Below are 13,331 nucleotides of genomic sequence, written 5' to 3' on the forward strand. Positions count from 1 at the left end.
ATATTTGAGCGCACCAGTGACTGACCAATTTTGGCAAAATGCACGGATATACTAAGCTCTGACGCCAACTACCATTACCAAAGAGCAGAGTACAAAACAGCTTCTCAGTTTTAGCCAGCACTTACCATCACTTTTGCCGGTCAAAATGACAAATGTCGGTCATATCAGCTGCCGCTAATTAATGGTAATTCCTTGAGTAACTTGATAACAATTCAACTTGGGTGTTTGATTTCTGTGCTCTCTGTAGTCCAGTGTCTACTTGACCAAAGATTGTTTGTGAAGAAAAAACCTGTGAGGAGTGTTTTTGTAGGTCCCACAACTCGAACTCCAATTTCCCTCTGAATTGTAGTGGAGCAGTAAAGAAGGAAGCTTTTCCTTGCCACTGTTGCCAAGTGCTTGCTCATAGTGGGAACAGTTAGGTCTGTGTAAATAATATTTTAAAGAGTACAGTCTAGACCTGTTCTATATGTAAAGTGTCATGAGATAACTTTTGTCGTGATTTGGAGCATTGAATTGAGCAGAATCACAAAGTAGCAGAAAATGGAAATACTCAAGTAAAGTGCAAGTACCTCAAAGCTGTACTTAAGTACTGTACTTGAGTACTTAGTTACTTTCCACCACTGTGTGTGTCCATCCACACTCTGCATGCTACTTTTTGCCATGCTACCTAAACAGCACAGTACTACATGTATTCTCACTGACTGTTGGATTGGAGACTGCACTACAGAGGCAGAGTTTAACACCAACAGCTGAACACATTTGGATCGTAGAGGGTTTTACGCATATGGATGAGGGCACTTGTATATTTACACCCACTTCCTTCTTTACATTTGTTTGAAAGTCTACCATCTTTTACACTTGGAAAGGCTGTTGTAGTCTACATCAACAGACTGCTGCTTTTTTTCCCCTCTTCTCTCTGCAGCACACAATTTTCTTGGTCTTATCAGTTTTTCCACCCACATTTCCAATCACTTGTATCGCCTTTTTTATTTGGATTTGCGCAATTGCTAAAAGTCAGGAAAAAAAGAAGTAAGGAGACAGAGATAGAACATGCATCAAAAGTCATGAGCCGGCTTTTAACCCAATCAGGCATTAGGAGTACATGAGCCTTATCCCACAGAGCCACCAGGATGGCCTTGTAGCTCATGTTTTTTTCTCCTTTATCAAAACACATACATACATTTCTGTCATTCTAATGGGACGACTGGAGGGCTAGCCTTGAACAGCAATCAGACACGTTCGCTAGATAGGCCTTCCTATGCATGTATGATTTGTTGTGTCTTCCGGTGTGGCCTCCAGTGATAATCATAATCATACTGCTATTGCCAAGCCACAATTATAGATTAATGTGGATGTATAGATGTGTGCATTACACATGCACGTTCTTACTCTCTTCCCCTCTCTCTCTCTCTTGCACTCACATACACATGAATTACACACACCAAGGCTTCCAGGCCCACAGGGACATAACGGACAATCAGCCTGACAATCACAGCTGAGCTCTGATTGATGCTGCAGTTGCCAATACACACAATTTCAGGCACATAGATGCTGTAATGCCAAGGGCTTGGTCCCCCACACCCACTTCGGAAACACACGCACAAACACACACACACACACACACACACACACACACACACACACATACACATATACTCTGCCAAACAAGCCCCTCAGTGGATGAATAAATAAAGGAGTATGGAATGTTTTTACAATTTCCAATCACTGTGGCTACGTGAGATATGATATCAATTATAACCACCCCAGCAGAGGAAAGAAATACATGGTCAATGCTTAACAGTATAGAACCTTGTATCAGAAGAAGGACTGGTTTAGGCCAAAGAGCATTAGTTACATGGTCTGTCAGGAGGTGAGATCTTAAATATCTCCTGTAAAGAAAGGTGACATACCTACATACGTTTTCTTTTTTGGCCAGGCTGGTATCTGGGTTAATACTGCATTCACGGTAGATTTTGTCAAGTTAATATTTCTACTCATTATAGTAATTGATGTAAGAGAACTTAAAATATTGAAGGAAGAGTTAAAACACGTGACTGTGACAAATTCTACTCTAGCTCTATTCTGCAAAGGTCATCTTATACTGTAGAACTCTTTACTTTCTCCACGACACTATCAAAGTACTTTTCCATATGACCAAGTATATGTGTTTTTGGTGTTTGTGGGATTGTGTTTCCATGTGTGATATCATGTATTTTACTAACTGATGGTTCTGAGGCTTTCATTCTGTGTTTTCTGCCATGTCTATGTTTTGATGTGATTCATCCCAGCATCTGAGACGCTAAACAGCCCACAGGCTACTGTCACAGGCCTGTGTGTATTGTGTGTGAGAGAGACATCTATCTGTCTCCTCTGACAAACTAGATCTGTCACACTGGTGGCAGACCAGACTGTCTTTTCTGTTGGTTAGCTGAAATTGATGAGGCAATCAAATGTGTATGCGTCTGATGGTGTGTGTTTTTTGTGTAACTGTGCCAACATACAGTATGTTTTGTGTACATAAATGCAGCACCTGTGCATTGTCAAGGCGGAGCAGAGCACATTGTCACATAGCATTATGATCTTCAGGTCCATGTTGCAAAAATGGAAACACATAAATCAGTTTTATGTAACAACTCATCATCCTCTGCTACAGCTTTTCTGTTTCACTCTAATTTTGTCCTCTTTCTCTTTGTATTCTTTTTTTAAACTTAGTCTTTTGGTTGCAGCTGTAATGTATCAACAATCTTATGTATTTTTATAGTGACATATTTTAACTATTAGCTGCAATGTGATCTATCCATCTTTGAACCATGCAGTATATGAACAGTGGCACATTTCTAGTTGCTTTGGCTCTGTACTCCAACACATTGGATCTAAAATGAGCGTGATGTGGTGCCTTCCCTACTTTTTGACATAACAGTCTTAACATCCATGTTGGAAGTGAAGGAATTGTAACCCTGATATCAGTGTCACTTTCTAAATACTGTTGTGCGCTGTATGTTCATTGGGATTTAAGTTGCTGTATGTACGTAGTTGAAAATAGTATTCTGTGAAGTTGTTTACTGCTATGTCTGTGGATTACAGTGAAGATATTTCATTATCGCATATTACATTTTTTGAGAGCCACAAATCAAATGCAGTCAAATCTTCTGTACTAGGTTGACCTAAAGAAAAAAAACTTATTAAATCACACTGAAAAAAATAGATGGATAGCTAACACGCTGGAGAAAAATGCACTGTATTGTCTTTTTGTAGAAGTTTCCTTTCGAGGCTGTTGACCATGTATCATGAGAATGTTTTAGAATTGGTTATCAGAGCTGGCATTGAAGACCAAACCTGCAACAACATTTAAAAGGGGATGTCTGTAGTTGCCCATTGCTGCTGCAGTGTGTCTTATACTAACTTTTGCATGTTTGCCATTCTTCTTCCATTCTCTATGAAACTATTTGAAAGTCCTTGTTCGACCAAACAAGTTTTGTGACCTCAACATTCATGAAAGCCTGTCTTATAAGTGCAAACTTTACCAGGATTTCAGAGTGCTTGTAAGGCTAACACTTAAAGCTGTTGTTTGCAGTGTAGGTCATTTGCGTACTTGCTCGCTTGTCTCTCCCTTCCAAACCTTTCCATTCCTTTACTCACATTTCTCCTATTTAACTTCTTACTCTTCTTGCAGCACCACACCTCTATTTACAGTAAGGGTAACCATTTATGTGTTTTATTTTACTGTGTGTGTGAGGCATAGCCTGGTGAACTTTGGGAAAGCTAGAGAGGGCCTGGAGGGGGGGTTGTAGATTTGATGCAGGTGCACAGCGTTCTGTTCTGGCAAAAGCCTCTCGTATTTCCCCAGCCCTGTTCAGAGAGGGAGGGCGGGGGTGGCTACAAGAGCCAAGAAAGCATTAGAGGTCTGGTGTATAGCCTCAAGACAGACACACACTCAGAGCTAGTGAGGCTTCAGCCCAGTATGTATTCATGGAGGTATATCAGGGTAATTGTTATTAAATGAGCCTAAAGAGATACTCGGTATAGTGGTGTGTCAGGGTCTTTCTCTGTAGGTGTGGAGCTTTGTCTCTGTTTTCATGTTGCTCTGTTTGTAAGTAAGTGTGTGTGTGTGAGTTGGTTAGTTTCGTTGGGTCTATTTGTACGAGAGTCCTTTTATCATGCTAATAAAGCTGTAATTTTGTCTGCCTTGCCCAATATCTTTCCTTCCTCTTTGCTTCCCTCTATCTCTCTCTCTCTGTCTCTCACACTCACACACACACCAGGAATGAGGCTGAATTAAAACCAAGGCACATATTGTGCCTCATTCATCTACTGTCACTCCATCGTTATGCATCTTCTCTCTGTTCATCATTCATCTGTTCTAAATCTCCCACACACAAACTTTATTTTCATGGTGTCTCAGTTGTCTGAAAGAGTCAAAATTCTGCTATATTCCACTGCTCCTCTCTATGTTCCCAACTTCTTATAACTAAGGGTCCAATATTTCACACTGATCATAGCTGGGTTCATTGATTATTGCTATTCACTGAGTGCTTCAAAGTTCCATGAAGTAGAAAACAAGCAAGAAAATTGTTTTCCCTTGAGCATTGACTCCAGTCACTCTGTAAAATCAGGGCTCTTATTTTCTCAAAAACTGTGGAGAAATGATGAGATATAAAGGGTGTGCTTTCAATATTCTGGACAATATATGTTTCATTAAAAGTGCTATAAAACTTGTGGAATGTCACAAAACATATTGATCGGCTGCTGATAAATTCTTCAAGTCCCAAGTCGTAGTTGTATGACAACACAACACCTTGGATATTTAAAGCCTGTATTCACTTAAAAACCTTGAAAAAGCCCCCAGAACGTCAAGAGTGTCTTTTTCCTTTAAGGAATTTATACAGAGTGAAAATGGCTGGAAAGCACTGTAGCTTTATGTTGTCGATTTTGTAATATAAATGCACTTTCACAAACACTCCTATATATGTATTATATTCACATTTCCAGATACACAGTGCGCACATAAAGTACATATGTACGTAAATACACTCACTTGCATTTGGTTACAGGTAGGTGGATGGATTCAAGTTGGATTCACATAACAAACAGCAGGTTTTAATATGTTCTCTCTCTCTGTTTCTATCAAACACACTAATCCATGCACACACCCACTGCATTATCAGAGCTGTTTAGATAAAGATGCCATGTGCCTTTTCACTTCATGACTCCGTAGCCCACTTGTCTTACTGGCAGAAGTGTTTGTGTCTGGGTCTGATCAAAGCTGAAGGACTCACAAATGTCCTTTTTCTTCACTGTTTACTTTCTGTTACCACTGAAATTTCTAACCCATTGTTTCTCAAAGGGTACTTCCTTTTTCAAAGCTTAAAGCCATTAATTGTAGCATTTCCTCCTTTTTGTATTCTTTAATTTTCCCTTGTGTAAACACCATTTCAAACATTTGATATCAACCTGACCTCATGAACTGTTCTTAATCATAGTCGTTTTCATTTTATCAAACTTGCAAGTGGTCACCAATAATTCAAACAACATTACTAATTTGATATCATAGATATCATTGTTGATTGTTGGAGCCAGTCATATCACATTGTAAACTCAGGAGCAGTGGTTAACATGACTTTCCTGTCTTTAGTGCAGAAGGACCTATTTCCTCTTACACATTAGAATGTAAACCTGATATCATTACACTTCTGGAAGGCTGAAAGTATTTGTATTTGAACGTATTGTAAAAGACAGGTGAGTGCAGTGCATGAACAGACAGATAAAGCGTGAGGAGAAACTGAGAAAATCGACTGCTGGTGGCTGAGTTTGAAAAAGACATGACTGGGTGTGTATGTGCACAAACATGAAATGATTGGCCTAGACCACTTTGCAGAGGTTTTGTACAGGACAAAGATTTGTTAACTACTCTGTCACAATTCTGGAAAAGAGTTTCTGGAGTTAGCTGTGTTTGACAAAATGTTCTCCTTTTTTATTTGCTTCAGTGTCTTATTTTTCAGTTTCTTTTAACCTTCCTCATTTGTCCATCCTGTCATCCTATATGTCTACTGTGCTCTGTCTTTGTTATCATGTTGTTTGTGTTTTACTTTGAGTAAAATATTTATGTTACAGTTCATTTGTATAACTTTGATCTGTGTTGATTTTACATTTGTCCCCTCAAACATTTAACCAAAGCCACCCTTAATCTCCTAGGTCTTTGTGGCAAACACTGAAAAGTTTAAGTCTCTTTTACTTTGGTTTTGACTTTGAGGGTAAAACAAAATACCCAAACCAACAGGGGTGTTTTTTCTTCCTCTTTCAAGCAGCTTATTCAAAGAGAACCTCCAAAAGATCAGAGCATCTCTCTTTAGCCCTGTTAAATTACTCCCTGCAACGATTGTTTAGCAGGCAACAAAACAAAATCTCTTTCTACAAGGGGCTACAGAAGGCTGTGTGTCTGCGGGTTTGTGTGTCACAGTTGATCTTTGTGTGAGTGTTCTGGTGGTTGTATGTTTGTGATAATTTGGCAAAGTTTGTGAGCAAGAAGGCATATCATATTCCTCCATCTTTCTGACTGTGTGTGCGCATGTTTGCGTGATACAGTACAGGGAAAGTGTGTAAATAGGAACAATAGGGGTGAATAATGACTTTAAGAGCTAGATGAAGAAATAAAAACGAGCTGTGACAGAGGAAGAGGGAGTGATGCATAAATGTACAATGAGTAGCGTAAGCCTGCAAAACACTGCTCAACAGTGGGGGGTGCGGTTCACACACGGCTGTGTATTGGTCAAACACTGTTGTAGATTAAACTAATGATGAAAAGCTGAAAATCAGTTGGGGGTAAAAGTTTTTCTGAAACAAACAGTACCATCCAGTAGACATACATCTCCACAAATAAAAGTGCTTTGATGTTGGCAAAATTAGTCACAAAAGTGAGGACTTACAGCATGCAATGATGGATGCACTTTGAAAACCCAATTACCCTGATTGACTCTGACTGAACCATTTATTAATGGCTATATACTGCTTATAAATGCAGGAGGACTGAATGTGTTGCCGCTGATTGTTGTTTTGAGTTATGTTGTTATGACACAAAAACATTTAGGTGTGTGGTGATTACACCTTTATAGCAAGATCTGAGAATACCAATAGCCAATGAGAGTTTACTTCAGGTGAGACAGAAGTAGACAAGAGGTGTATGGCTGTTGCTCTGATTGATGTCACGCTGTACATCCGTGGTTGTTACATCATTGGCTTGATTCATTGACTGTTTTGTCTTGAGTCAAATGGATAAATGTAAAAATCATCATATTATGTTATATCTGTGTGTGGAATATCTCATCCTTTTGTGATGATTTAGCGTGAGCTTTAAAGGGAGTGAGCATGTAATGCAATGCATTTTGAGAATAGGTTCAGATAATCTAGTGTGTCCTCATTGTAGGCACTACTACTAGCTCCTTTATAATTAATCCCATGCAACAGTCTGGCTTCTTTTCAGTCTGGTTAGCATCATAATCCAGTTGCATGGTAAAAAAGGCCACAGATGAAGTTCGAGTGAACAGCTCCTTTACTCATGACGCAGATGAAAATGTTGATTACAATTCAAAGCCACAGTTCTCTCATTATCCCTGTTAAGATGTGGATTAATTATCAATTAAACTCATGATCCCACAAATCTGTGGTGGATCTGCTGTGTGTCGTGGGATGTTATTCTCTGGATGGTGAAGTAAATACACGTCTCACTGTGCAAAGACATGCACATACTCGCCTTGTTTGGTATTCTGACCGTTTTCCAACAGATGGAGTAAATACAAATCTAAATGCAGACTCTCGCAAGCGCAGATATGCAAGGAAAGACCAGCAGTCACACAAGCAAAGACCAACACACATACTGCATACAAATATGTATACACAGCTCAAGGTGTGGGGCACAGAGGTGTGTGGAGCTCATCAACTTTTCATTTACTGAATTCACTACATTCTCATATGTGTCATTGTCTATGCTTGGGTGTGTTAATGCATGATCATCCTCTTATTCAGAGTTCAATCAACATATTAGGATATACCTTAATCCAAGAGCATTGCTCCTCGCTGGTTGTTTAATGATTAGGTATTAAGGCAGGAAGATCCATACAAATTCACAGCATTCACATCCAGCCTTCAGTTCTTCCAGTGCATCTCTCATCTGCTCCACAGTGTAAGACTGAAAACTAAATGAAAATGAATTTCCCTTATGATAAATAAAGTTCCATCTTATCTTATCTTCTGTCTGGCACAGAGCTAAATGACTCATAGTACATAGGTAAAGCAAATGATGGTCATTACTCAGTATTTTATTTAACTGAATGATAAAATGTTAACAGACGAGTTTGCTATGTTTTAAGTGTTTTTAAAAGACAAACACCTGTCTTCAGTCCAAAGGAGCAAACAACAGGCCTAAATCAAATGTTTGCCATCCAGTAATAATGTTCAAAGGATATTTTTCCACCCTCTTTTTCTGAAAATTGCTCTGTTTGCAGGAAACAGTGATTTATTTGGTCTCCTTTTAAGTCTGTCAGCATGCCTGTGCAGGTGCTGTCTGTGTTGGAACACACACGCACACACACAGTAAAATCAGTGAAAAAAAAGAAAGGAGAGAAGGATGAGAGGGAGTTATAGTGGAAGGAAGAAAGGTAACAACAAAGAAAATGCCCAGAGATAGGAGAGAGGGATGGAAGCAAAAGGATAAAGACGAGAAGGAGGGAAGAAAAGAGCAAAGAAGATATGTGTCTGCAAAAATGGAAACACCCAGAGCAATGTGTCAGAGCCATGACTTCTAAGACTCTGACACATTTCTAAGGAAATGATCAGTCAGCACAGTTTTACAGTGCAGGGCTCATCACTGACAGAGTTGAAATGCAAATACTGCCCATTGAGCCTACAGGACACTCTGTCCTCAGCATTTTCAACTATATGTTGCTTTTGAAAACACAGCTGGTTTATGCTCTTCAGCCCCGTTTCTTGAATTTCTGGCTGGGATCAAAACTTTCTGTTGGGATTCCTTGACATATGATATATAATATGACAAGGATGCCATGGTAAAATAAATATGATGTGTCTCATCTAGGGCACTGGTTTCAGCTGACATTATTGTGCTAAATGCATCCAAGATTAATTGTACATCAATCAGAACACTTAAGGAGATGTATTAGGCCACACTAACAACAAAATATGTTAGACTTTGTCCAGCCGCAATAAAGTAAAATTAAATGAGCACGTACCCCTTCAAGCACAGTCAGATATTTGTCAAAAATGGATTTACACTCTTCAACATACACCCTCTATCCTTAGACCCTGGATTCAAATAAGGAAACCCCCTCCCCCTAAAAAAGGGGGAAAATGGAAGAAACCTCAGGAAGATCAACAGAGGAGGGATCCCCATCCCAGGACGGACAGACATGCACTAGATGCCATGTACAGAATAGATTCACAACAGAAAATCTTCATATATACAATTATTATAACAAAATGTAGAAGGTAAAATGTAAGAGAAGAGGATGGGTCCAGGAGGACAATTGAGCAGCTTCAGGTGGCACCTACTAAGTAGGATCTGAGGGGGGGGGGGGGGGCAGCTTTTAGGGCACAAAACAGCAGAGGGTTATCAAAAAGTTTCCAGTCTGTTGTTGAATTCTGGTTGACTTTCTGTGTAACATGAGATGGTTTCATTCATGCCTGCAGTACTTTCAACAGAGTTCTCTCTCCTCTCTTCTTTGTCCTTCTTTGAGTCAACAACATTCTTAAAAAAAAATAGTTTCTGTTATTATATTTCTGTCAGTAAATTTCTTTATTGGGAGGCCTTGTTGTAGTATTTGATTTTCTGATGTCCTGAATAGACTGTTTTCTGTAAGCATTTGAATTATATCCTGTATAGCCTTGTGTTTTTTTTCCCCTTTTGATTGAGTTCCCTTTTTTGTAAGGACCTGAGTCCTTATAGTACTCACTATCCTCTTAGCCAAGGCGCTAAAACTGAAGTGGCTCTGGAACCTTGAGATTGTAATTAAATGGTGAACTGCACTAACAGAAAGCATGAAAAAACATGAAAGTGCAAAGCTTTGATTGAACTGGGATCTTGATGAATAGAAGTATATTGTATGACTGAGGCAGCTTGCTTGTGTTGAATTAAAAGATGCACAGCCCTTACACACCGCCTGTGTAACAAAAGCATTAAACTCATAGCCAATGTTTGCATATATATCTACTGTACATAAACTAAGATAAGCATTTTACAAGTTACTTAAATGGTCAAATAACATCAGTAGATGTGTGTCAACTGATTAGTGTATGTGTTCATGCATTGAAATTAGCTACCAAAACAGTGTGGTTCTGTCAGCTCCGTGGAAGGAAATTACCCTAATTTCTAACAATTTTCTATTAGTAGAGTAATAGGAGAAGTGGGGAGCAAGAAATTTGACCCATGAATATTTGAGTCTAAGAGGGGTTCCAATCAAAAACACATCAATGGCGGGGGGAAAAAAGAACAAAGTCACTTAGTGTAATCAGACTGAACCAACCAGAAAGAGATGCAGAGATAGAAAAGAAAGTAGAGAATGGGATAGAGAAGGAAGGGTCCTAAATGATTGCCAGGGATATTAATCCTGTTGTTTTGCTGAGGACATACACAGATGGCCACGTCTACAGATGAAAACAACAATGAAAGGCTGATTAACATTAGTTAATAAACTTGTATATGGTTGATATTTGTTGTCTGAGCATACAGTTTCATGATATGATTTTTCTCTCTGTCTCTCTCACTGTCTGTGTAGGTAGGGGAGAGGCAACATGTGTTGGTGACAGAGGAGTCATTTGATGCACAATACTATGTGGCTCACAACAAGTTCTACGAACAGGTAAGACAATTGTTAAAATACATAAATATAAATGATGACTTTGTGGGTTAATAGCACATTCATGTACAACCACAATTTTTGACCACAGCAATTTAAAATATACTAAAAATGTTTAAACCACCCTAAAAACAATCTTTAAGACATTATTATAGTACTGGTAGTGTTTTAGTTATATTTTCTTAACGTATATACTTTAAGAGATTATAATGATTGAGTGAATGAATGAGTATTTTTATTCTTTGTTATCCTATTTGGTGATCAACCCTATAATCAAGCGAAGTTGCACTGGCTGGTATGGATATCTGTGTCTGCTGAAAGACGATTCAGCATGCTGAATGTTTGTTGACACTTTTGCATTGAATGAATCCTAAAATAGTTTAGTTGGCCTACACACTCCGTCCACCATCGAAAACATACAGTGAAAAAGGCATCATTTAATCTGCATTTGATGAAAATGTTTCCATATGTGAACTAGTGATTTTCAGTGTTCACACATGCAGCTACATTCAGGAACATTTCCGTCTTGTGCCTTTTTACACATGCCATGGCATTGCCGGCGAGGAAAAGTCTAGCAGATGGCGGTAATGCAACACTTATGAATGCCAGCCACCATAAAAGTCAAGGCCGGATGTACGTGTATGCGGCAGAAGATGTCTCTTATTATTTTCAAGAACACGGCAGGCGAGGAACTGCTTTTGTCTGGTGCCAGTGTTCTTGTAATGTATTTAATATTCAACAAGTTTGCAAGACAAGTAATGTTTTACTTATCAAATCGCCTGCGAAAGCATTGGCAAGGCAACTGTAAGTGAGTCACAGATTCAAATATGTTATCAGTCTATTGATTGGTTCGCTCGCTCCACATGAAAGCGTCTTTCGTCAGACGGATATAACCCTTTACCTTTGTTGGTCCCAGCAATGTTAGTGCTTTCATTCACAGCACCGTGTACCGTCATTTTCCCTGAAATGTTACTAGGTTTTGAGGTGGGAAATTGGTGGTACAGATTTCCCTGAATATCGATCCCTGCTCCCATTCACACATGATCCCATGCAGGAAATGTTCCTGAACATTTCAGGGATAGACTGCACGTGTGAAAGGGGCTTCAGATCAGAAGCTTTGCTTTGCATGTCACAGGAGTACTCACAGCAGGTGTCAGAAGCTTAAGCTTGTATTGACTAAAGTAGGTTAGCTATAATATCACACATACTCACAAATACACACACATCCACCCTGCGGTGGTCTTGAGAGCATTTGGCAGCTGATAGCGGCAGTACCTTTTGCTTTTTTTTACTGTACTAACATTAAGGTCAGCCCTAAAGACATGAACATTCCATCCTACACACGCACATACAGCTGTTCACATACACACAAATCCGCATGGCTTCAAAGACCCTCTCTCAACCTGTGAAAAATTCACTTTAACACATCTTCAAATAAATCAATTTCCTCCTGCTTTAACCATCATCAGAAACATGTTTGAAGTTATGCTTTTTATTAGCGGGGAGGGCAGGGGATGGCAATAATTTTCCTCCCTTCCACTTTCCTCTCCTCCTCCTTTGCACCTCCTTCTGCAGGCTATAAACTTTACTTACAAGTGTCACTCGGTTCATGTATGTGTGAGTGCACACTCCTTCATGCATTTGTGCATATGCAGACATGTATGTCATGTGTGTCTGTTCACTGTACTCAAGAGGAGAGCACATTGACTTGTTTGATGTTTTCCCTCCTAAATCACTCTCTGACTTTGAAAAAGAACTTGAAAACACTATGTACCAATATGTTCCCCCGAGGGATACATCCCCATATCATGTAGCCTGTATGTCTACATCCACGGGACACATGGACACATGCAGTACATACACATAAGCTTGTATACACGTTGCAGAGGTCTGACCCACAGTGCAAGTTGTATTTTGAGAACCTCCAGTCATTATTCCTCACTTGTATATACAGTATATGATTATTCTAAGAACTCAATATTTATTTTTGGTGGTATATTGTAATCACAAAGGTTAAACTTCCTGTACATCTCTCTGGATAACGACATCCCAAAGATTTCATAGAAAAGAGAGAATGTAGAGAAAGAGAGAAGAAAAACATAGAACAGTTCACTTGGAGGGATTGGGTGGTTGAGGGAGAACAAAATGAGGAAGTCATGGGTCAGGAAAGAAGTTAAAAGCAAAGAAAAGGACAGGCGGGGGTGGGTATGTGCGTGGAGGGAAGTGGGGAATAAGGTAGAGAGAGGTATGAGCGTGAACAACTGGCCTAGTTTCACTTTTACACCATCAGATGGATATCTATCTTGACGGGTATAATAAGCACCCAACCCGTGTGTGTGTGTGTATCTGTTAGTGGCTATGTGAGGAAGCAGGAGGTGTGTGTGTGTGGGGGGGTGGGGGGGGGTTGGGTTCCAATGAAAACGGACAAGCTCTTTCATCATTTAATCACTTTGTAATGGGCCTCGAATG

The 13,331-nt window shown here is 39.4% G+C and overlaps 1 protein-coding gene across 1 annotated transcript in view; it reads left to right on the forward strand.

Moving 5' to 3' along the window:
• The window catches only part of cdkal1 (CDK5 regulatory subunit associated protein 1-like 1), a 208,772-nt gene that overhangs the window by 180,775 nt on the left and 14,666 nt on the right, over positions 1–13,331 (forward strand). Inside the window, exon 13 of the mRNA XM_070912255.1 lies at positions 10,782–10,865. Coding sequence (XP_070768356.1) covers positions 10,782–10,865 — 84 coding nt within the window. The remainder of the gene's footprint in view (positions 1–10,781; positions 10,866–13,331) is intronic.

The sequence above is a fragment of the Enoplosus armatus genome, chromosome 9, assembly GCF_043641665.1.
Source record: "Enoplosus armatus isolate fEnoArm2 chromosome 9, fEnoArm2.hap1, whole genome shotgun sequence".
Lineage (NCBI taxonomy): Eukaryota > Metazoa > Chordata > Actinopteri > Centrarchiformes > Enoplosidae > Enoplosus > Enoplosus armatus.